Source organism: Mustela lutreola, chromosome 15 (genome assembly GCF_030435805.1).
Source record: "Mustela lutreola isolate mMusLut2 chromosome 15, mMusLut2.pri, whole genome shotgun sequence".
In the NCBI taxonomy this organism is placed as follows: domain Eukaryota; kingdom Metazoa; phylum Chordata; class Mammalia; order Carnivora; family Mustelidae; genus Mustela; species Mustela lutreola.
Window position 1 is genome coordinate 50,836,842 of NC_081304.1, and position 25,688 is coordinate 50,862,529.

Genomic DNA, 25,688 nt, shown 5'->3' on the forward strand with positions numbered 1-25,688 from the left:
CTAAAATACAAGGGACAAGATGAAACTTAACATAACTCCATCTCACGTAACTTAGAAGTCCATTATTTTCTCCTATATACTGATGATCCAAAGCATCACAGCTTATCTTAGAAATAACTGACAACGAGATACTATATAATGCTTTGCAGAGAAACCTAAACCAATAGTGTAAAGAACAGGACTTTCAGCCCTAAAGCCCCTCCTTTGTGTTGTTACCTTTTTTACTTTTCTCAGATGACCTGTCCTCATTGGCATCCCTGGTTCTTATCTTATCCAGGGCTGGCAGAGAGCTCATATTGATAAGGGCTCGTGTGGCTGTCATTTCATCCAGCCAAACCACATTGCCTAAAACAAAATATAAAATAAAACATTACATCATACCCATATGGTAAATTTTTTAAAAACAGAGACTGCAACATAGTCATTGCTATGGCCTCATCTAGCTACAGATCAGTATCAGTAAATGTACGAACCAACTAATGAAAGCAGTATAGAAAGTGGCAGTAAAACTCCTTGATGAAATTAGCCTAGAGCTGCATTCCCAAACAAAGTTCCACAAAATAACTGTATTCCATGAAAAAAGGGTTCTGTATATAAAGGTTCTGTATACAAAAATGCCTGACTCAGTAAGTATTATATAGTGTTAGCATTCTTGTGATGATGATGATGAAGAAGATGATGATGATGATAGCAAGAAGACCACTGTCAAATAAATTTGGATTAGCCTTTATACTACTGCTCTCTACAGGGAAGCCATCTGCTGTACCTTGTCATTCAGACATGCTAAATGATTGTTTCCTACTATAAAGTGTGGGTGATGATGATATCCATGGAATATATACAGTGGAGCCATGACAGCCACTTGGCTTTGTAGCAACTAATTTAATCTGCTTCTTTAAGCAAGAGAATTTAGCAAGAAAAAGATGTTGAGAAGTCTTATAGAAAATAAATCTACTTAATTTTATTTAAAGCAGCATTTCTCAAATTAGAGTTACCTTTACATTCTCAGTTTCAGATATGAAGATCTACAGATTCTCACTTTAGTTACAAACACACAATGTGGCCTTGGGCAAACAATTTTCCTTCTCTGTTTCTCAGTTCTGATGTTCAACATGAGTTAGTAAAAATGGGTAAGTCTAAAGGGTCTCTCTGATTCTAATATGCCTTAGCTACAGTTTTAGTAACGTAGATCAGGAGTTAGCAAAGGAAATCCAGCCCACCACCTATTCATTTATTTATTTATTTATATCTACACCACCTTTATATAGGTATAATTAATTAAATAATAAACTACACATAAATAAATATCAAACTGCAAATAAATAAATAATAAACTACACATCCAACATATTTTTTATTAAAAAAAGATCTGTGGAAAGCAGGCAGGCTCATTCAGTAACATACTGTCTATGGCTGCTTTCACGCTACAATAGCAGAGCTGAATAGACATAACAAAACAAAGACCGTATGGCCTGCTAAGTCTAAAATATTTATTGTCTAGCCCTTTATAAAAAAACGTTTGCCAACCCTTGATTTAGGTTGTGTAAGTAAAGCAAAAGGAAAAACGGAGAAAACTCTGTCATGTTCCTCCTTTCAATGCTGAATCAACATCTTTATTAAAAAAAAAAAAGCGGCAGGGAAAACCAGGCAGCTATTCAAGGTACAGCCTAGCAGGTCAGCAAGCTGGCAGTAAGCCAAGCCAGACTAGAAGTGAATTAAGACAAGAAGCCAGCAGAGTGGTTACCACAGGTCCTACCAGACTTGGAGTGGGGATGCAAGTAAAAATATTAGCTAATTCAAGCAAGTGAAGCTTCAAAGCAAGCAAAGATGAGAGGTTTCATATAGTATCAGAAAGTTCCAGTTTAGTCCTAGATCAGATACTAAGGCAGACCCAGGCCTGTGAAGACCTATACAGGAAGGTGCAATGACAAAATCTAAGGTCCTGAACACAGAGCCCCAAGTCTATATAGTTGGATCCACCCCTTTGTTGGGAAATTGTGGGAATTAAAGAGGCCTCAATCATGTACACAAGACTCAGATACCAGGAACCAACCTTCTAGATTCCTGGTCATCACATCTGAGCTGACTTGAAATACTCATGGAATATGATCTGGCAGACTGGCTAAGGCAATGTGATTCTCATCAATGGGCATTCTTTCTCCCCTAGGCTAAAGGCAGAGGTTAGGGAGCAGACGAGTAGTCTCAATCACAAATATTCACCATCTGAGATGGCAAAAACAACAAAAAACTTGAGTGTACTTACAGGAGGTATCATCCAACCATTCAATGTGAGCAGGAGGATATTCTTTAAAATAGGAAAAGATATCCTGGGTACTCATCTCATCTACTCCACAAATGTAGATTGTCTCCAGTCTCACTTTGGGGATTGCTAGAAAAAAAAAAGAGATGATAGAATTTTCTCACCTGCTACTGCACATCTCACCAGCACCCCTTTGTAACAGCTCAGATACCTGTGTTTAGAAAAGAAATGTGCTAGAAGAGACGACAATTATTTTCAGAGAAATGAGATATAACAGTAAGGTATGCTACTTTAATTTTTATCACAGAGCAACAGCATTAAACAAGTGATCTAATTCAGAAAGGTATATTAGGCTGAGAAAGATTAAACAAATGGTATTGTTAAAAAGATGATACCTCTCCCCAAATTAATCTGTAGTAACTAAAGCAATACCAAATTCAACAGGCTTACTCCTTCAACCTGACAAGCTGATTCTATAATTTTAGAATATATGTCAAATAGAGATGTGCAATAGCCAAGACTATTCGGAAGAGACGCTGCTCCTGAATATAAAGCAAAGTATGAAACTAAGAGTAAAGAAATCCTACAAATCGATAATAAAATGATAGCCCAAAATAAAAATGAACATGAGCACACATTTCACACGAAAGGAAATACAAAAGGTCAATAAACATATGAAAAGATGGTTGATCTCACCAGTAATCAGTAAAGTGCACATGGGAAACAAAACACGAGATTTCACTGCCCATCTGTTGTTTAGTACAGCCACCTTCACTAATTTGCTAGATCTTCTGGACAGTCTGCTGCAGCTTCCATGCTTGCTGTTTTACCTTGTGCTTTTTAGGTTATAGAGATGGATGGCTTCTTTCCTTTAACTTCCTGATCCAACCTCTGCCAGCTTCAAACTTTTCTTCTGTAGCTTCCTCACCTCTCCCAGCCTTCACAGAAGAGTCAGCATCTTGCTCTGGATTAGGCTTTGGCTTAAGGGAATGAGCTGGTTTGATCTATGCAGACCACAAAGCTTTCTCCATATCAGCAAAAAGGCCGTTTCACTTCTTATCATTCATGTGTTCACTGGAGTAGCACTTTTAATTTCTTTGAGAAAAACTTTTCCTTTGCATTCACAAACTGGCTCTTTGGCACTAGAAGCCTAGCTTTTGGCCTATCTTGGCTTTTGATATATCTTCCTCACTAAGCTTAATCACCTCTAGCTTTTGATTTAAAGTGAGAGACATGTACCCTCTTTTCACTTGAACACTTACAGGCTGTTGTAGGATTATTAACTGGCATAATTTCAATATTGTTTTATCTCAGGAAATGGGGACCCAAGGAGAGGGAGAGAAATGGGAGACTGGCCAGTTGGTGGAGCAGTCAGAACAAGCACATTTCTCGATTAAGTTATCCATCTTATAAAGGAGTGGTTTGTAGCATCTCAAAATAATTACAATTGTTAACATCAAAGATACTGATCACAAATCACCATACCAAATACAATAATACTGACAAAGTTTGAAATATCGTAATAATTACCAAAATGTGACAGAGATTTGATATGAGCAAATGCTTTTGGGAAAATGGCACCAACAGACCTGTTCAACCGTGTTTCCACAAACCTTCAATTTGTTTAAAAAAAAAGCAGCATCTGCAAAGTGCAATAAAAGGTGTTCCCATATAATATGACGACATTAAAAAAATAAAATAGAAATGCCACCATACATTTTCTAAGGATACATATTTGTGTATACAAATACCTAAAAAAGGGCCTGGAACAATTCATACTGGTAACAGTAACTACCTCTAGGGAGGAAGAAAGGTTGAAGGCTATAGTCAAAAAGGAACCTAATGAAAGACCTGAAACACCAGTGAAGGAAATTCAAGTTGATGCAAAGAAATGGAGAGAATTCTATGCTCATAGTTTGGAAGAACAAATATTGTTAAAATATCTATATTACCCAAAGCAATCTACAGATTTAATGCAATCCCTACCAAAATGCCAACAGCATTTTTCATACAACTAAAATGAACAATACTAAGATTTGTATGGAACCACAAAAAGATCTTGAATATCCAAAGCAATCTTGAAAAAGAAAAACAAAATGGAAGTATCACAATTCCAGAGTTCAACTCATATTACAAAGCAGTCATAATTAAAACAGTATGATACTGACATAAAAATTGACCCAAAGATCAATGGAACAAAAGACAAAAACCAGACATAAACTTATAATTATATGGTCAATTAATCTTTAACAAAGGATGAATGAATACAATGAAAAAAAAAAAGAGTTTCTTCAACAAATGGCATCAGGAAAACTGGACAGCCACATACAAAAGAATGAAACTGGACCACTTTCTTTGACCATACACAAAAATAAATTCAAAATGGATTAAACACCTAAGTGTGAGACCTGAATCCATAAAAATCCTTGAAGAGAGCACAGGTGGTAGTATCCCTGACATTGACTGTTCCAACATTTTTCTAGATATATCTCATGAGGCAAAGAAAATAAAAGCAAAAATAAACAACTGGGAGTACATCAAAATAAAAAGTTTCTGCAGAGCAAAGGAAACAATCAAGAAAACTTAAAGGCGGGTGCCTGGGTGGCTCAGTGGGTTAAGCCGCTGCCTTTGGCTCAGGTCATGATCTCAGAGTCCTGGGATCGAGTCCCTCATCGGGCTCTCTGCTCAGCAGGGAGCCTGCTTCCTCCTCTCTCTCTCTCTGCCTGCCTCTCTGCCTACTTGTGATCTCTATCAAATAAATAAATAAAATCTTTAAAAAAAAAAAAAAGAAAAGAAAACTTAAAGGCAACCTACTGAATGGGAAAAGATACTTGCAAAAGACATACTTGATAAAGGGTTAGTACACAAAATATATAAAGAAATTAATAAAACTCAACATCCAAAAAAATGAATAATCCCATTAAGAATGGGCGTAAGTGTTTGCTTCAGCTGTACATATACTAAAATCGGAATGATACAGAGAAGATGAGCATGGCCCCTAAACAAGGATGACATATAAATTTGTGGAGCCTTCCATATTTTTTAATGCTAAGCGAAATAAGTCACTCAGAGAAAGACAAATACCATCTCAATGTGGAATTTTAAAACTTTTTATTTTATTTTATTTATTTATTTGAGAGAGAGTGAGTGAGAAAGAGCATGAGAGAGAAGATCAGAGGGAGAAGCAGACTACCTAAAGAGCTGGGAGCCCAATGTGGGACTCAGTCCTGGAAGTCCAGGATCATGACCTGAGCCAAAGGCAGTTGCTCAACCAAATGAGCCACACAGGCACCCTGAATGTGGAATTTTAGAAACAAAACAAAGAATGGAAAAAAATGAAAGAGAGACAAATCAAGAAACAGACTCTTTTTTTTTTTTTTAAGATTTTATTTAATTATTAGACAGAGAGCAAGAGAGATCATAAGCAGGCAGAAAGGCAGGCAGAGACAGAGAGGGAAGCAGGCTCCCTGCTGAGCAGAGAGCCTACTACTGTGTGGCTGAATCCCAGGACCCTGAGACCATGACCTGAGTGGAAGTCAGAGGCTTATCCCACTGAGCCAACCAAGAGCCCCAAGAAAGAGACTTAATTACAGAGAACAAACTGATGGTTACAGAGGGGAGGAGGGCAGAGTGGATGGGTTTAAGAGGTGATGGGGATTAAGGAGTAGACTTGTGATGAGCACACGGTGATGTATAGAATTGTTGAATCACTATATTGTACATCTGAAACACTGGAATTAAAATTAAAACTTAAAATAAAAAGGGCAGAAGACATGAACAGACATTTCTCCAAAGAAGACATCCAGATGGCTAACAGACACATGAAAAAATGCTCAACATCACTCATCATCAGGGAAATGCAAATCAAAACTACAATGAAGTATCAGTTCACACCTGTCAGGATGGCTAAAATCAAGGGGTGCCTGGGTGGCTCAGTAGGTTAAAGCCTCTGCCTTCGGCTCGGGTCATGATCCCAGGGTCCTGGGATCGAGCCCCGCGTCGGGCTCTCTGCTCGGCGGGGAGCCTGCTTCCTCCTCTCTCTCTCTCTCTGCCTGCCTCTCTGCCTACTTGTGATCTCTGTCTGTCAAATAAATAAATAAAATCTTAAAAAAAAAAAAAAAAAAACACAAGCAACAGTAAGAGCTGACTAGGATATGGAGAAAAAGGAACCTTCTTGCACTGTTTTGTGGGAATGCAAACTGGTGCAGCAACTGTGGAAAACAGTATGATGATTCCTCAAAAAGTTAAAAATAAAAGTGCCCTACTGGCACTTTTATAATCGTACTACTGGCATTTACCCCCAAAAAACAAAAACACAAATCCAAAGGGATACATGCAACATTATTAATAATAGACAAATTAAGGAAGCAGCCCAACTGTCCATTGACAGATGAATGGACAAGAAAGATGTGGTGTATACAGACGTGCCTGGATGGCGCAGTTGAGCGAGTCTTGGTTTTGGCTTGGGTCATGGTCTCTGGGTAGTGGGATCGAGCTGTGTGTGGGGCTCTGCGTGGAGTCTGCTTCTCTCTCTTTCTCCCTCTGCCCCTCCTGTTCATGCTCTCCATCTCTCTCTCAAATAAATAAATAAATCTTTATAAAAAATGTGGTATACACACACACACACACACACACACACACACACACACACACAGGAATATTACTGTCATAAAAAAGAAGGAAATCTTGCCATTTGCAACAACATGGATAGAGCTAGAATATAATGCTGAGTGAAAGAAGTCAGTCAGAGAAAGACAAACACCATACAATCTCACTCATATGTGGAATTTAAGAAACAAAAGAAACAAGCAAAGGAAAAAAAAGAGAAGAGACGGACAAACCGAGAAACAGACTCTTAATGGTTACCAGAGCGGATGGGGTTGGAGGGATGAGTGAAATAGGTGATAAGGATTAAAGAGTACAAGTATCATAATGAAAAAAATTAAATAAATAAAGGTCATATCCTCCAAAAAAAGAACCTCAGCCTTACCAGGATTGTGATATTTTTATTTTTATTTTTTTTTTTACTAAATACTTCAGTTCATATATCTCACTTAATCTTTGTAGTTGTATAATATGCAAATGTACCAATGAAATTTTTTTAAATGCCTGCATATCCACCACCTAACTTTACGATTAATTTCTTCAAAAGACTCGAGGCAAATAAAACATTACCTACAAAACAGGCCTGTGTAACTCCTCCACATCCCTTCTCTCCCTCCCTTCTCTGAAGTAATTTTGTTAGGAATTCAATGTTCATTACTCTCAAGTATGTCTTCATATATCTATCTAAAACAAATGAACCTAAGGGCACCTGGATAGCTGAGATGGTTAAGCATCCCCAACTAGTGATTTCAGCTCAGGTCATGGCCTCATGTGTCATGGGGTACAGCCCCATGTCAGGTTCCATGCTCAGCAGGGAGTTTGCTTGGAATTCTCTCTCTCCTCTCCCTCTGCTCCTTCCCTGTCGCACATGCTCTTTCTATCTCTCAATAAATAAATAAATAAATCTTTTTAAAAACCCCAAAACAAAAGCAAAACTAATGAACTTAAAAGTATTTACATATTTACTTAAAAGTATGTGAACATGTTCAGATAAAAAAATGTTTAAATACTTGTCATTTTGAAGAGTGAAAGATAGGTTTAATTAGAAACCATACAAGTATGGTCAGACTAAATCAGGGGAGTGTTTTCCTGCAGCCAGATTCATGAAGACAGAGATACCATCAAGACTTATGAGCTCTGGCAAGTCCTTATTAGTGAGGAGCAGTTCAACGGTGAACAGAGCCCAAATACAACTGAGATGGCTGTCCACATTGGACAGGAGCCTTCTTAGTTCTTCTAGCTAAATCAGGACTTTGGAAGAAAAAATCCCATGGGATGTAAAGACACAGTGCTGAAAACGGTAACAAATAACAGGGAGAGCAGTGGCCCAGGAGTGGCAACAGACTGAGTGATCCTCAGAGCTATACGGGAAGGGGCAATGACAAACCTGGGAGAAAATATCTTGTAGGAGACTTGCTGATCTGATAACAAGGATTTACTCGTAAGTGAGATAAGTAAAGAAAATAAAGACCCAAAAAAAAAAAAAAAAAAAGACAAAAATAAGTATCAAGAATATCACTGCACTATTCTATCAAAACAATAAAACATTAAAAAAAAAACCCTATAATGAAAAAATAGTTTACAAACAAAAGGAAAAGAGTAGAGGGAACAAAGCTTCTAGGCTCAGAGGTTTATATTTTGAAGAAGAGAGAATGACATAAAAATCTAGAAATGGGCAATGGACAATCTTGGTCAAAAGAAGCAAAGATGTAAAAAAGGGATGCAAAAGCTAGACAAAAACTACTCTCAGTCAGCTGGAGTATAAAAAAGCTTCATTCTCAAAAGAGAACCAAACTGACTGACGGTGACAGTGGCAAGATCCATTGGAGATGGAAACTTTGTTAAGTTCAAGATTTGATGGAAGATTGCCCAAAAGAAAGATGCTCAATACCTCCTCACCTTGCTGGTGTCACTGCCTAAAATAAAACAACAAAAAAGGCACCTAGATTTATGTCCAACCAATGAGAAAGGGCTAACTGCTGATGTGGCACTGAAAACATGCACTGGGGAATGAGGACTGGACATTTACTGAGTACTAACGTAAAAGCAAGGTGGTGAGGGAATCATCTTTGACTTCCTAGCAGGAAAGAAGACAAAGAATGACAGATAGTAGGACACAAAACTCAGGTTTTTAGGAAAGCAGATTTCTGAAAATCCAGAGAAAAAGTAGTCAATTCCAAGGCCTTTGATTAAAAACTTGGGGCGCCTGAGTGGCTCACAGTCAGTTAAGCATCTGCCTTCGGCTCAGGTCATGATCCCAGGGTTCTAGAATAGAGCCCTGTGTGTTGGGCTCCCTGCGGAGCCTAACCCTCCCTCTCTCTCTGAGCTCCCTCCCTCCCTCTCTCTCACTCTCTGAAATAAATAAATAAAATCCCAAAGGAAAAAAAATAAAAATAAAATGATCAGAAACTTTGGAATACACTAAAGATAATAACTCAAAGTATGAGAGGTGATCCTCAAAAAGAAAAGGAGCAGAGTTTAGGGGAGCACAACCTATCAAAGAACAAACATGGAAGATAAACAGTAAATTACTAATGACTAATGTAAGAGAATGAATGTAATAAACATAAAAATCTAAACAACTAACATCAGGATTATCTTGTTTAAGATTTACCAACAGAGACAGATGCAGAAGCCATGTATACCAAAGTGTAGATTAGGTATAGCTAAAATGTTTAAAGGTAGTTATGATAAAATCAGCACAATAGGCTGAAACAGTCTTGAACTCAACAAGATGTAAATTGGTAAGGATAAATAAAAAGGTAATTCTTTTAAAATGTTTCAAGTACAAGATGGGAAGACTTTTGATCCCTGGGGAAAAGCCCTGGATGCTCAGGTGCACTAGAAGATTAAAATAACACTGTGAAATAGATAGGACAGAGACTACAGTAACAGTCCTGTCACAGTCCCCATGAATCCAACCATGTCTGGAATCTACACCTCCCCCTTATGTAGGGCATTTTGAGACTGGAAAGAGTCTAGAGGAAGGAGACCAGAAAGTCATGTCACATAAAGAGAGTTTAGGGCACAGTCTGCCAATTCCCTCACCAGAAGGTTTACTGTGTGAATAAGGAAAAGACTTAATGTTGTTCTAAGAGTCACAAAGTAACTAACATAAATTACTAGAAAGCAATTTCTGCTCAATGCAAGGATGCATCCAAATATAAGACTGACCGCTTCATAAACAGTTCTTGTGCCACCACTAGGAAATGTTCAGGCAAAGGCCAAAAGAGCACTGAGAACCTTGCCAAAAGGCGTGCAGCACTGGGTAGGAGGTTGGGTATAGATAACCTCTAAGTCCCTTCTAAACATGAGAGCTTTGATCTTGGGGATAAGGAGACTAAAGCCGCTTGACACCGAATCACTCAAGAGTAGCAAGAACTCCTGATGCAGAACGGTCTAGTGCAATATATCCCAAATTATGTCCCTGAATGCTGGCAGAAAGGTCACAGAACACAGGCGTCGGTCAGACCAGCCTTCAAATTCGTCTTGCTACTTACCTAGCTGTAGGATCTGAGTGAGCTTCTCAAACTCAGCACCTTAGTTTCCTCATCAGTAAAATAAATGATGAATACTGTTCTCTCACAGCATTCGTCAAAGGATAAGTTAACCACATAGCAGAGTGACCAGCACATAAGCATTTATCAAGTGGTATCTTTCAGTATTACTGGAATGAAGAGGAGTAAGAAGAAGAAGAAGGGGGTGGGGAGGAAAGGGAGGAAGAGGAGGAAAAATAACTTGACACCTGGTGCAGTTGCAGGAAGTCAAGATACTTATTCCAACGTCCCCATTCTCCCAAGAGGCTAGGCCACTTAGATGACTGCCTGAGATGGAGAACATTAGATAATTACAACATTAATTGGGCACTTACTATATATGCCACCCTAAGAACTGTAATATTTTAGTAAAGGCTCTCAATAAGCATATAAAAATTACTGTTAATCTGCCTTTCCAGATAAGGAAACTCAGGTTTAGAGGCTAAGTAACTTGCCCAAGGTCAAAGAACTAGAAAGTGACAGGTTAGGCTTCAGAACCCAGGCTCTCAACCATAAGAGTAAAGGCTCTTAATCCTGACTGTACAGTAGAATTACTAGGGGAGACACAAAAGAAAGAACTATCTCTGGGACCTTTACAACCCCCCTCCCATTCTAACTTAAACTGATATGGATAAACACCAGAGTTCTCCAGAGTTCAGCAATGTTATCCTAGGTGCTGCTCCCTCCTACATGAGAATCATGTAGTGATGAGCAACTTGCTCTAGCGGACATTCCCGGTAGATCTACTGCTTTTTAGAAGTATCTTTAGAACCGAGGCGCCTGGGTGGCTCAGTGGGTTAAAACCTCTGCCTTCGGCTCAGGTCATGATCCCAGGGTCCTGGGATCGAGCCCCACATCGCACTCTCTGCTTGGCAGGGAGCCTGCTTCCTCCTCTCTCTCTGCCTGCCTCTCTGCCTACTTGTGATCTCTATCAAATAAATAAATAAAATCTTTAAAAAAAAAAAAAAGAAGTATCTTTAGAACCACGATATCAGATTTGCTTTTCCAAAAAAAAAAAAAAAGAAAAGAAAAGCAAACAAAACTTTTTTTTTTTTTTTTTAAATTAAAACTTAACTCTGAAAGTGATCCTTTTCAGGTAGGAATCATTTTCCCACTTTATAAACAAGGAGACTGAGACCTAAAAAGGTTCAATAACCTGCCCACATTCATAAAGAAACTGAGACTGAATTCCAGGAGGGCTTAGCATGCTAAAGAGTTCCAACAGAAGTAGGAAAGAAATTTGAGTGGGTGATTAGGGATGCTTTATGGAGGAAGTGACATCCAAACCAGATAAAGCATGGGACGATAGGAAGGGCTAATCACCTGACTGAAAGGCATGAATAAGATGGGGCACCTGGGTGGCTCAGTTAGTTAAGCATCTGCCTTCAGCTCAGGTCATGATTCCAAGGTCCCGAGAGCGAGTCCCACATAGGGCTCCTTGCTCAGTAGGGAGCCTGCTTCTCCCTCTGCCTGCAGCTCCCCCCTGAATTGTGTGCACATTTGCTTGCTTTCTCTTTCTGACAGATAAATAAAATGTTAAAAAAAAAAAAAGGGATATCACAAGAAATGTTCACAGGACTAAAAGTAAACAGCTGTAGTAAAACGATGGTGTTTAAAGGTGGAGTTTTAAGAGGCCTCAGAGGTCTACCTGAGCCCAGACTGTACAGACATGAATGCCAAGCTGCACAGCTGTTCTGTTTTCCTAAAACAGAAATCTACTCAAGCAGATGCCTGGAAACCCAGCCTGCACAGGAACCAAGGTCATATTTCCAACTTGAACTCATGATGCAGAAAAAGAGTAAAGCAGCATCCAGAGTTGAGTCTGTATCCAAACTACTCTATCCAGTGGGATGGACTGAGGAGGTTTAGGTTTATGGTATCATATACATACTATAAGGCAAAACAGCAAAGTAATTAAGAGCAAGGCTTTAGAGTCAGAAAACCGGGGTTCAAATCCTGACTCTACTTGTATTAGTTGTGTAACCCTGGGCATTTATTAAATTTCTTTGAGCCTCTTTCTTTGTAGAATAGGGATAAAAATATATTCCTCATAGAGTTGCTGTGAGAAACGATTAAGAAACAAATGTGTAATGTGCTAATTAACGTAGTGCCTGGTAAGACAGCAAGCTCCCAACAAGAGAAACTCACACATCAAAGCAGAGACCTTTAACATGCATTTAGAGGGATGCCTATTAAGCCCTTCAAATACCCAAATTTGCAAATACTAGAGAAGGAAACCATTTGTATTGATGCATTTATATTAGAATGAAATAATATGGGCTGTGAATTTAAAAAGTATTAATTTTTCCTTTTTTATAAATTGCTTTTGAAGACTACGGCAGATTACTATATATACCTCAGGGTGAGCTCTAGGAAGCAAAATATTTACCTTAATAAAACACAAAAATAAAATTACGAACCTGGATCATACAAATATTAATGGCTTTCCCCTAAAATCCCAGTATTCCTGACTCCCCTTAAAAAAAAACCATTAGTGTGATACACTTCCATTACATTTTTTTTAAAGATTCATTTATTTATTTGAGAGAGAGTGCGCATGAACAAGCATGTGGAGGGGAGGGGCAGAAGGAGGAGAAAGACTTAAGCAGACTGTACTTGAGCGTAGAGCCCAACATGAGGCTCGATCTCATGACCCGATGAGAGCATGACCTAAGCCAAAACTAAGAGTCGGATATTTAACCGACTGTGCCACCCAGACGTCCCACACTTTTACAGGCAAAGAAAAGTTGACACTTCCATGATAAAAGCAGAAAATGAGTAAGATTCTGTAGAAGTACAGGTTCTAATCTCAGCTGTGGCACTAACCGGGTAACCGTCTCTGGGCTTTCTGACAAGATGATCTCTCTTCCAGCTATAGCATCTAAGACACAGCTAGCAGCAGCTCAACTTCATTTTTTTCTTAAGATTTTATTTATTTATTTGAGAGAGAAAGAGAACATGAGAGTGGGGTGAGGGGCAGAGGAGAGAAGCAGATTCCCTACTGAGCAGGGAGCCTGATGTAGGGCTTAATCCTGGACTCTGGGATTATGACCTGAGCTGAAGGCAAATGCTTAACAGACTGAGCCACCCAGATGCCCCAGCAGCTCAACTTTAAACACATCACTCAGAAATGGAGGTTTGGTAAGTCCCTTCTTTTCAGAGTGTTTGGAAGGCCAGAAGCACAAGACCATGGCAGGGAAAACCCATTCTCTGGGAAAATGCAGAAAAATACCCCCAACACATTGTACCTTTCTTCATCATGTCTCGGTCCAAGGCTACGTTTCTTTGGGCAAGATTTACTTCTGATCGAAAATGGAAGCGCTTGGCTCGCTGTTCTTTCTTTTCAATTGCTTCCTAGAAGGTACAGAAAAAAACAAAGAAGTGACACATGGAGGAGGAAAGTTAAATCATAAATGCAACACAATGCTTCAGTGACAATCCTAAAGTAAATCAGAAGAAATAACCAACACTGTGCCTTTAATAATTTTTGCAGAGAAATGGATATTTAGTCAATGACTGGTGGAGAATATACTAATACTGCTATAATTTGTAATAACCTCCATGATTCAATGAGTAATGAATGTTTTGGTTCTCTGATATTTTACTTATTATTAGCAATCATGCAAACAAATTACAACTAAACAATCTCACTCTAATCTTCCAGGTGTAGAAACTGAGATACAAAAAAGTAAAAAGGTTTGCTGGAGATACTCTGGCTGTTGGTGGGGGTGCAGATCTTCTGATCTCAGTGCTATTTCTAGAAGCCCTACCACCACCCCCATTTCACATCATCTGTGTGCATGGTAATCACACCTATCACATTATGTCTGCCTGAGCAGTCCACTTCCTAAAGCATTTTCCCTGTTTAAAAATAATTTTGAAGCAAAGAAACTCTCTCCTCTATTCTAGGCTTGTGTCCATGGAATTGCCAGTTTTCATCTTTAAGTGACAAGAAGCACAGATACTTCCCTGAAAAAATAATCAGCTTCATAAGTTTTTCTCCAAGAGCTAAAATAAGTCCATGTCCAACTATGGGTTTCTGATAGCTCTTAGAAACTCTTCACTAATTGTACACTGACTTTGCCACACTAATTGAAGGTCTCACTACAAGAAAGCTTGTGGGGATTGGTAAAGCAGCAACACTTTGTTATTTCCCAACAGTTATGCTAATTTTCTTTACTGAAGTCTTCCCAGTGCAAACAACAAATCTACCTTTCCTTAGTAACAACTTAAGTCCCAGTTCTGAGGCTACCACCCTTTCCCTCATAGATGTTTCACATAATGGCTAACTGTACAAAAGTAAATAGAACAATCTACTTCTTTTTCAATTACAGTAAGAAAATATCTTCACTTTATTCTATTTCCTTGCCTGTCTAAAAGATGACTAGTTCTTTCTTTTGGCTTTTAAGCAATCTGAGAATGAGAACCAGATAAAATACATGACATATTTATTTTTGTTTTATGCACCCAATATAGCTAAACATTACTCAGAATTATAACTCAAAATTCTGTTCTAAACTTAACTGCACACATTAAAATCAGAATGAATGTTTAAGTTGGATACCACCAATTAAAGCAAGAAATGTATCCTGACTGTTTATAATAAGGAAAACAATAGGTTGGGCTCTGTAAAGAGTTACAGGAAAGCTGGTAACCTAGTAATAGCAGTCACTAGAAAAAAGGCAATACTCCCAGGTACTGAGAATAATTCAGCTGATTTGGCTTTCAAAGTTTAGACAGCCACACAATCAGGACATCCTATTTTTCTAAGCCTGCAATCAGTAAAGAATAAAGACATTTACTATCAGCCTACTATATATGCCAGGTACTTTTCATGTTCTGTCTCATTTGAAGTGGAAACAGCATTCAAAACACATTTTTAAAGAGCTGATGTAACATAAAAAAAGCATCCCCAGTGAAGAACTTTTTCTTAAATATGGCTAAGCACAGGCAACTAGGTACATGGATTTTATCTTTTCATAAATGTAAGAACACAAATGCTGTCTGTATGTTTTTAGGATGCATGAAGACATTATTGTGTAATACAAAATTTAAATTAAAAAAGGCCTTAATGAAGCAACAAAAGAAAAAAGGAGGTAAAGAATAACTGCTGTTTCACAAATCCTAGGGACCAAGTTCATTAAGTTCACCGGCTTATCAAAATGAATAAATAATTTATGGTCTGTCTTACCTTGGAGGTGACATCAATTCCAGTGATGAAGCTGCCAGCCTTGTTTTCATACCTTCTGCTTGTGTCCTAACACAAGGGGAAGAGTGAAAAATGCTAACAGCAACTGAAGAAAAACTCGTGATAAAAGACAGCCCTGTAACAGATTCCTTTTGGATAGTCATTCCTTTCAGCAATCCCTCCTCACCCTGGCAACCCTTTTATTCATGAGGAAGCCTGTCTCTGTAACACCAGGTAATACACAATCAACCACTCTAAGAAGTCGTCTTATCTAGATCAGACCCTGTCCCAAACCTTAACTAAGTCCATTTGCTGAAGGTATTTATGTAAATGAAAATACAGGCTTTCATGAAAAATGTCCAAGTTAAGTAAGGCACACTCACTCATCTCCCCAGCCACACACAAAACAAATCCATCACGTCAGGCCACCAGGTGGAGCACAAGTTTTTATCAAAAGTCCAGACTCATCTAGACCTCCTGGGAAAACATAGCACAGTGCAATGAAAAGGTCGGGATTTGGAAGCCAAACACTGAAGTCACAGCTCTGAGATTCACTAATTACTTGCCACTGTACAATTCCTTTGGCCTCTCTGGGCTTGGGTTTCCTCCATGGTATCTGCCTACCTTCCTGACCTCCTTAACTGCTCTCCCATTTGCTCTACAGAACTTTACATTTCTCCAACAAAACAATTTTGTTCCCATCTCAGATTCTTTGCACCTACTGTTGTTCCTGCTGGAAATACTTTCTTCCAAACCTGCACATGGTTGGCTCCTTTTTGTCACTCAGGCTTCAGCTTAAATGTCACTGTCAGAGGACTTCCCTGACCATCTTATCCTATTTGGTTTCTGGCTCTGCACACTTACCTGTTTTCTGCACTCTCTGTCCCATTAACTTGTTTTACCTTCTTCATAGCATTTACCACTATTAGAAATTCTGTATTTATGTCCTCCTACTAAAACAAACTCCCGGAGGCAGTTTGATCTTGACCTTGATCAGGTGCCTAGGATTATGCCTGGCACCTAGTGGGGGATGCAATAACTCCATACTGCACTAAAGGAATAATATCTACTTCACAACTGCAGTGAAATTTAAACATAATGTAGTAAATGGTAAAATGCCACTATGTTATTTTTTGTTACCAGAGTCATCATTTGCTATCTTTAGTGATCCTATCTTCTTCACCTTTTCCCACAACTTCAGTTTAAAACCCAGACTTGCTGACATGTGGTTAAAAAGTAGTTCATGTTAGATGAGAAACTAAGTACATAAAAGCCATGCAGGCCTGAGACCGGCCCTAAGAACGGGACAGAGGACCATGAGACCAAAAGCGAAACACCTCTCCCCGCCCCTCCCCATGTGATTAAAGACGGACCAAGGACTACTGCTGGTTTGCTTATGTTTTGGTCTCACTAAGGGTCACATGCTGGGGCCACGGTGTAGGTGCTACAGATCAAGTGGAATGGGGACAAGATGACTCCCAAGTCACAAAAGAAACACCGAGTTTCGGCTGCTGACAAGACCAACCCTCTAAGAAAAACCGCGAGTGCTATATTTTAACAAACATCAGCTCCTACGGAGACCCTGATGCAGGCGTCACCCGACAGTTCCTCCCGTTCCCGCCCCGGGCCCCGCCTTTATCTCAAACCCCCAGACAACTCCAGCCCCTCCTCGCTCACAACACTGCACAGCCTGGCTCAAAGAAGCAGTAAAGGGAGTGTCCTCAAATACCCCTTAGTCTCCCCCATCTTCTCCAGCCCCCTCAACACCCATTTCCGGGCGCCCCGGCGTCCCTTCTCCCGCTCCCCGTCTCTCCTCAAGCCTGGCGCCTCCGCGCCCTGAGCGCTCACTCCCCTCTTTCCCCTTCCCCTGACTTCCCCAGGGCCCAGGCGCCGGCTGTCTCCCTTTCCGGCGGGGCCGGCTCCGCAGCGGGGAACTAGCTCGGCGACCTCCTCCTCGCCCCCGCCCCCCGCCCGTACCGGGATCAGTTCTTTCAGCGAGCGCCGCACCGGCACAATCTCCAGCTCGCCCTCCTCCACTTCCATGGGCTCCGGCTCGCCACGCTCCAAACCAGAGTCCGCTTCAGGCGACGGGAGCCCTAGAGCCGGCCCCGCCGGGGCCTCTGCCTTCACCGACACTCGCAGGCCCCGTACGGCCGCCATAGCCGCCCGCCGGCCGCACCACTGAGAAGCCGCCTCGTACACTCGCCGGCTAGAGCGCCGCCGCCCCTGGCCACAGAGCAGTCGCCGCTGCTCTCTAGAGTGTCGCCTACTTCGGCAAGAAGCTCCCCACCCCTCCCCCTCAGCGCCCCCTCCCCCTGGTGGCGGGAGGAACCCAGGACAGCTGGAGCGAGGCCTGGTGAAGAGGAGGGCCCGAGGGGGGGACGTGGGCGGGGCCTGCGGGAGGGGGCGGGGCCTGGGGGAGATCGATGTTTCCTTCGCTTAGAGAATAGGTACGCCTTGAGCATTAAACATGTTATAAGAGTCAGCTTTACTAAATGATCATTACATGTCAGTGACTTTTCTGATTGCTTGATATCTTACAACTCTATTGAATAGGTGCTATTACTAGCACCATTTCACATATGAGGAAACTGAGGCATAGAAATTCATCCAAGGTGACAGGCTATTATTTATTTATTATTATTGTTTAAGATTTTCTTTATTTGTTTGTCAGAGAACGAGAGAGTGCGCACAAGCAGGGCGAGCAGCAGGCAGAGGCAGAGGGAGAAGCAGGGATCCCGCGGAGGAAGAAGCCTGACAGGGGTCAAATCCCAGGACCCTGGGATCATGACCCAAACCGAAGGCAGGCGGTTAACCAACTGAGCCACCCAGGCGTCCCTATTTTTTTAATTTTTCTATAGACTCCAGCATCGAGCCCAATGTGGGGCTTAAACTCACAACCCTAAGATCGAGACCCCTGAGCTGAAATGGAGAGTGGGATGCTCAACTGAGTGAGTGAGCCACCTAGGTACCCAGGTGACAGGCTATTTAAGAAAGAAAACCTGAATCTGAGCTTAAGGCTCCAGAGCCTTGATCCTTCACTTCTAGCCTATTGGTAGGTTTACTGTCTCCTTGCCTTGCCAACCTTGGTGTCTCTTTCAAGTCTCCCAATAGTTGGCCCATTTGAAATACATAAGTATTGAGACTCCAGAAGAGTAGTGAGTTGCCCAAAGCCCAGAGCTTGAACCCAAATTTCCTGACTCGCCAAGGCTCAGTCCACTGTAAACTCCTGAGCATGGTTTCTTGCAACGTTTCTGATATCCTGGTTGGGAGACAGGAAGAGACAGGGAGACAGGCTTCCAGAGGTTACCACTGGTCAGTTTTTGCTTTTGAGTCCTGATTTTGTACCTTCCTTCCTGTGTTACCTTGGGCTAGATCTGGCCACTCTCTGGGCTGGTCTCCCCATCTGAAGAGTGTGTAAGTGAGACCCTAGGTTCTCAGAGGCCCTAATAGCTCTACTAATGGAGGAATAAATAACTATAAACCAAGGATTGGCTTAATCAGCATCACACATGTCTGGCTTTCAAACTGACTGGCTCTGCCCCTTACACCATGTGGGACTTTGGCAAGCCACTTAACAAAATTAAGAGGGGTAAGGATAATTTTCAAAAAGTAAAAAAAAAAAAAAAAAAAGTGACGTAAGTATAAAACATACACATGTCAAAGCTTTTATTCACTGACTAATGTAAACATCAGTAAGATATTAATACTAATTTACAAGAGAATTTGAGAATGAATACAGAGTTGGTCAGTCAAAGGAATGCTGAAATGAACTTGACAATAAAGTTTAAAGCCCTACAATGCAAGAAAGTGCAACCTTTGGGATTCCCCTTTATCAGACAGAAAATATTTGCATTGCTATTTGACAAAAATCATTTACTCATTATAAGTTTCCTATGAATTAGCCTCTACTCTTAGAGTTGTAAAACACGCAGTAGCAAATCAGAAGTCAAGCAAAAGTACACATCCCTAGAAAATCAATGATCCCCAGGTGAAACTGACACATTGTATAACACCAGACACTACTCTGAGAGGACATCACTGCTGTTCTTTTTCATATTCCTTTTTCCTATTTCCAAAGTTTGGATGATTTCTTATTAATAGGAGAAACCAGGAGAGTAGGACAGTGGGGGACACAGGAGAGAGAGTTTCATGAAGGAAGTGATCAAGTGTCAAATTCAATGAAACTTGGCTAGGGTGTAGAGGTCTGTTGACTGTTGGTGACCTTGAGGAGACCAGTGCCCATGAAGGAGAAGGTAGATTAATGGTGGAATGTGAAAAAGTACTGACAAGTCTTTTAAAAAAGTTTGTGAAGATGGAGGCTAGGGGACAATGGAGGATATTAACAGGGTCCTCTGCAGAATTCACTTTTTTTTTTTTCTTTGACTGAAATCGGCCACACCCTGTCCTTTTTGTCTCTCCCTTTCATGGAGAAGAGGAATAAAAATAGCAGAAGCCTACCTCTCATAGGGGTAATAAAAGGAAAAGCTATTAAAAGGTAATATAAGCTTCTAAGGTGAAATCAAATGCTACCTGAGGACTGGTAACATGGTCCTCTCACCAGACGTGATGCCTACTCAGAGATGTTCTTTAATGCAGTTCTAAATTGGGTACATACAACCCATGCCTCACACCCCCCCCCGCCCCCTCAGTTTATTTCTATTGTTGGAACATGTGCAGGTTGTTAGTTAAGGAAAACTTTCCACAGTTAAAGGAAAGCTCGGGACGCCTGGGTGGCTCAGTTGGTTGGACGACTGCCTTCGGCTCAGGTCATGATCCTGGAGTCCCGGGATCGAGTCCCGCATCGGGCTCCCAGCTCCATGGGGAGTCTGCTTCTCTCTCTGACCTTCTCCTCGTTCATGCTCTCTCTCACTGTCTCTCTCTCAAGTAAATAAATAAAATCTTTAAAAAAAAAAAAAAAAAAAAAAAAAAGGAAAGCTCATGAGGCAGCTGACCCTGGTAAGGGAGTTGTATTCATGTTCCCCAACGTCCTACACAGATAAATTCTTGAAAGGACTATCTTCCCTCATTTTCTTCATCTGATTTGACCACTCTGTATCATAGATGCTGACGGTCACTCCCTAGTTCTTGAAACGACGCACAGTCTTCTGTTATAAAGCCACACTTGGTTTTCCTTTTTCACCTTCCCTGCTGATCCTGCTCCTGTGCCTTTTTGGGGTTTTCCTCTTTATCCAATATTAACAGTTGTCCAGGACTCAGTCCTAGACCCTGTTTCCTCTCACCACATACTCAGTGTCTAAGCCATCTTATCATATCCATGGCTTCCAGTTCCCCCACCGTATATACCCCTAGGTTGCCCGCATCTCCATCTCCAAATCTCCCCTCTCCTCTGAGCTCCAAACCACATGTCTAACTGCCTACTGCACATCTTCCCTTGAATGTCTCAAGGCACCTCTCTTCTCCTACATATCCCTCTTGTCCATCTGCTTCTTTCTATCCTCGTGGCTACCATTCCTCAGCTTCTCTCCATCCCAGCCATCATCGTATCCTATCTTGTCTGGTCACTCAGTGGCCTTCCCACTGATTTCTCCATTTTTCTGGTTTCTCCACCCTCATCCTTCCTCTACACAGTCGGCAGACTGATCTTTTCAAGACACATTATCCAGGCCTGCCTTCCTCTCCAGTTTCATTTTGTACTGTTTTCCTCCTCACTCCCAACATCACCACCTCAGTTCTTGGTAAGCACCAGGCTCCCTCCTACCACAAGGGTCTGGCACAGCTTGGTCTCTTTCCCAAGCTTTCTTTCCTCCTCCTTGGCCTAGCTAGTTCTTCCTTAACTTCAGATCTCAGCTAGAGCCTCTTTTCCTCTGGGAAACCTCCCAACTACTCTTAGAGAGCAAACCACCACAACATAGTTCCTATATATCACTCATATCAGTTTAAAATCATCCACATACATGCATGGCAACTTGATTAATGTCTGTCTCCGGCAATGGACTGTGAGAGCCATGAGAAGAGGAACAGTGTTGATTTAGCTGATTGTCTAACTCAAGTGCCCAGGTATAGAAGGCCCTGGATATGTACTGAAATGATGAATGGATGGATGGATGGGCATATCAAAAGAAAACAAGACTTTTGCCCACGTTAAATTTAAAAACATGGAGCATCAGATCTACACCCACCTTTACCAAATTCTAGACCGGGGCTATTCAATACCGGCCATCGCTGTTCGTTAAAATCACCTAGGTTAAGGGCGCCTGGGTGGCTCAGTGGGTTAAGCCGCTGCCTTCGGCTCAGGTCATGATCTCAGGGTCCTGGGATCGAGTCCCGCATCGGGTTCTCAGCTCAGCAGGGAGCCTGCTTCCCTTCCTCTCTCTCTGCCTGCCTCTCTGCCTACTTGTGATCTCTCTCTGTCAAATAAATAAATAAAATCTTTAAAAAAAAAATCACCTAGGTTAAGATACATAACCTGTAACTGGTAGATAAAGAAGTCCTGGGGATGTAATACACAGTGCAGTGATTATAGACAACAAAATTATTATAAATATAAAACTTGCTAAGAGACTAGATATGAATTGTTCCCACCACTAGAAGAAATAATAATTATGTGAAGAGACAGAAATGTTAGTTAGCTAATACTACGGTGGCACTCATATTGCAATACAAATGTATCAAATCAACCTGTTGCGCACCTTAAACTTATAGAATATTATACGTCAATTGCATCTCAATTAAAAATAATGAAAAAACTTAAAAATCAATGAGGAAGCTGAAAAGATTACATACTGTATGATTCCAACTCTATGACATTCTGGAAAAAGCAAAAGTATGGCAACAGTAAAAAGATCAGTGGTTGACAGGGGTTGAGGGTGAAGGGTGGGGTTTGGGCGGAGGGAGGAGGGATGGACAGGTGGGACATGGGGGATTCTTGGGGAAGTGAAGCTACTCTGTATGAAACTGTAAGGGTGATACGTGATATCCATTTATCATACTTACATAAATTTCATAATGTACAACACAAAGAGTGGACTCTGAAGTACACTGTGGTCTTTACTATCTCATTGGTTTTAACAAACACACCACAATAAGGCAAGATGTTACTAACGGGGAAACTGGGGTGCAGGAGAGGAGGCTGAGAGGGTATATAGGAACTCTGTGTACTTTCCTCTCAACTTTTCTATAAACCTAAAATGTTCCGAAATATAGCCTATTAATTCAAAAATAAATCCTGACATTCCGACTACATCCCGGACCAATTAAATCAGAATCTCTGATGGTAGAGCCCAGGCATCAGGGTTTTTGTTTTGTTTTGATTTTTTTTTTCCCCCCCAAAGCTCCTTAGGAGATCTTAGCATGTAGGCACTTTGATAACTACTGTTTAGACTGAAATGGGAGTGGGAGGGACAGACCAGAGCGGGGAGCCTTCCCTCAGCTTTGGGGTGGGTTTCCCAGGAGGGTGGGTAGATATTGGGTCAGCTTGTCTTAAAGAAGGAGATGGGAGCACCTGAGGGCAAGGGGATCCTCTTCTGTGAAAGTTCCAGGGCCTTAATGATGGTCCCCTGACTCTGGGGGAGAGCAAGTATACAGGCTTAACCTGCTCCTTCCTGTGTTGCAGTTCCCCATTATTCCAGTTCCATTCCTTCAGCATAGACCCCTGTCTGGGCCATGGAAGGTAGGCTCTTGAGGAGACCAAAGGTCTGTGGGGTGGGGTGTCACAAAGCTCTTAATGCAGACAGTATCAACCAAGTGCATGGACCATGGCTAGGAAAGTGAACTGTCTTGCTGGGAATGGGACAGAGTGAGTCAGAGTAGGGAGTCAGAGTAGGGAGCATCTGAGAGGGAGGAGGGGCTTCCTCCTATATGCCCAGGAGTGTGAGGCAGTAGCCTTTGGAAAGCCACAGGGGTGGAAATCTGGGTTATAGCTATAGGGGAGGCCTAAACTAGTTTGCCGGCTGGGGAGCAGGAACAGGGGACCAGAAAAAGTCAGTGAGATACAGGCCAGAGAAGGGCCTTACAGGGGATCAAGTGGAGAGAGGGAAGACTGCATCTTGTGATTCAGCTGAGAGATGTTCTTCGAATGGACTTCATCATGGTGGAACAGTCAGTGGGCAGATATAGGTTAAGAAAGTGAATCAGTCAGTGGGTGAGGTTGCAATTCCTGGGCCCTGGATCCCAGTCTTGTAGGAGATGGACTAGACACCAGGCCATGTGCCAAGGGTGTCTCTGGGGCTTAAGCCGGGGAAGGTTTCCTGGAGGAGGTGATTTGGAGATTGGGGGGTGCGGGCTAGGTAGTGGGGAGGGCAGAGAGGTTGATCACAAAGCTGGGATGAGCTAATGACAAACTGGTCAGCTTGTCCTGGAAGGGGACTGGCAGCTGCCATGAAGAATGAAAGGATTGAGACTTTGCTCCCTGGGACATCCTAGCTAGAGAAATAAATGAGTCTGAGACCCCAGAAGAAAACCCAGGTCTGTGTGTGTATGACAGAGGGGACCCAGATACGAGATGGTCCTTTAAGCCATGGCCATGCAGTCTAGCTGGAGGCTGGAGGGGTGCAGGGAGCCCTTGCAGGTAAGAGACTGTTTCTACCGGCCAGGTGGAGGGCACACGCTCCCCCGGACCCTCCTGGTCTCCTTCTGAGCCTCATTTGACCTCCAGGGTCCAGCACCACCCATTGCATGGCTCCCCCAGCCTCCTTTGGCAGATTCCCAATGGCCCAGGAGGCGGGCCTGCTTGTTTGCCCAAGGGGAGGCTATGTAGGTGTATAGGCCTGTGTGTGTGTGTGTGAGAGAGAGAGAGAGAGAGAGACAGACAGACAGACAGACACACGCACACACACAGAGAGACAGACTAAGTAATCTATGGGGTGTTTATATGGGTTTCAGTATGTGTCTGGGTGACCCCCTGGAAAATTGAAAAACCCCATTTCCCTTGAGCCCCCTTTCCTTCTACTTCAGGCTGAGACCATATAGGATGATAGGGATTGAGAAGAGCAGACACCAAAGTGCCTGTAGATTTCAGAGCCCAAAACGATTCTCTGTAAGTAATTGGGGCCTCTGAGGAAAAACCCAACTGCCCCCCTAGCCTTCAGCTGGACCCAGCTGGCTTGTGCTTAGCTCTCCTGTGTGGTTAGGCTTGGAAAGGCAGCCTCTGTCTCTGGTTTCCCTAGATGTCCTTTCCCTGTATAGGGTTCTCCATTTTCCTGGCCGCTGACATGGGAAGACCTGGGTAGGGCAGATGGACAGGGGATCTAGGCTCTAGTCTGGCTCTGCCCTGACTTGCTATGTGACTGAGTGAGACTGTTTCTTGGGCCTCAGTTTCCCTACCACAGTTTGCCTCTTAGAGTGGTTGTCCTTGAGGGGAGATGACATCATGCACCCATGGTCCTAAAAGCTCTTATGCGTGAGGATCTGGCCTGTCAAACCCAGGCCCGGGGCTTGGTGAGCAATGCTTGGGATGAACCAGACCCTTGGAAGTGGGGCTGACTTTGACAAACAGAGGTGGGGATGGGGGAAAGCAGTGCTCTAGAGGAATGGGTGGGTTTGAAGAGTCGTGGAGAGTAAGGAGTGAATGGAGTGTGGGGCACGGTCTGGAGAGCATCCAGAGGGTAGCAGAGCTGATGACAGGGGCCTCAAATGCTAGATTGACAGCTGGAGAAATGTGGGCACCATCAGGTGGGTGACTGAAGATTGCTCTGTAGCCAGTAAGAGGATGGGTTAGAGTCCCAAAGACCAAGGCCAGGAGACCAGTGAGGAGTGAGAGATGGTGGGGAGGAAGTGGGGATAGACCTATTTACCGGCCTTGGTATTTGAAACTTCTGCCTGGCTACCAGTGCCCCTTAGAGAAGACTTGGTACAGTCCCTCATGGGACCTTCCCAGGATGACCATGAAACATGCAAGAACAGCTTTGGTACCCATTTCTCAGAGGGAACAACTGTTCAGCATACTGGATAGCATTTGGCTTGGTCTCCTTTCACCCAGCTGGGAACTCCACAGACAGGTAAATACCAATCATGCAAGATTGCTGAGCCCATGGCCGCTAAGACCATGGTTTCAGAGAGCCCGAGAAACAAAGTTCTTTTTCTTTTAAGGGCCTCACTTGCTGAGTACTTACTATATACCAAGTACTGGATCAGATGC

At 42.1% G+C, this 25,688-nt stretch overlaps 1 protein-coding gene and 1 non-coding gene across 2 annotated transcripts in view; one reads left to right on the forward strand and one right to left on the reverse strand.

Annotated features, from left to right (window-relative positions):
* The window catches only part of NCBP3 (nuclear cap binding subunit 3), a 33,841-nt gene extending 16,048 nt beyond the window's left edge, over positions 1–17,793 (reverse strand). The window contains exons 1-5 of the mRNA XM_059150093.1: positions 17,567–17,793; positions 15,593–15,658; positions 13,650–13,755; positions 2,264–2,389; positions 217–345 (exon numbers count right to left, since the gene is read on the reverse strand). Of these exons, the coding sequence (XP_059006076.1) occupies positions 217–345; positions 2,264–2,389; positions 13,650–13,755; positions 15,593–15,658; positions 17,567–17,749 (610 nt within the window). The 5' untranslated portion in view covers positions 17,750–17,793. The remainder of the gene's footprint in view (positions 1–216; positions 346–2,263; positions 2,390–13,649; positions 13,756–15,592; positions 15,659–17,566) is intronic.
* LOC131817140 (U6 spliceosomal RNA) lies at positions 5,199–5,303 on the forward strand. The gene has a single exon (XR_009348349.1). It is a non-coding gene; the product is annotated as a U6 spliceosomal RNA (small nuclear RNA).
* Positions 17,794–25,688: the final 7,895 nt, after the last annotated feature.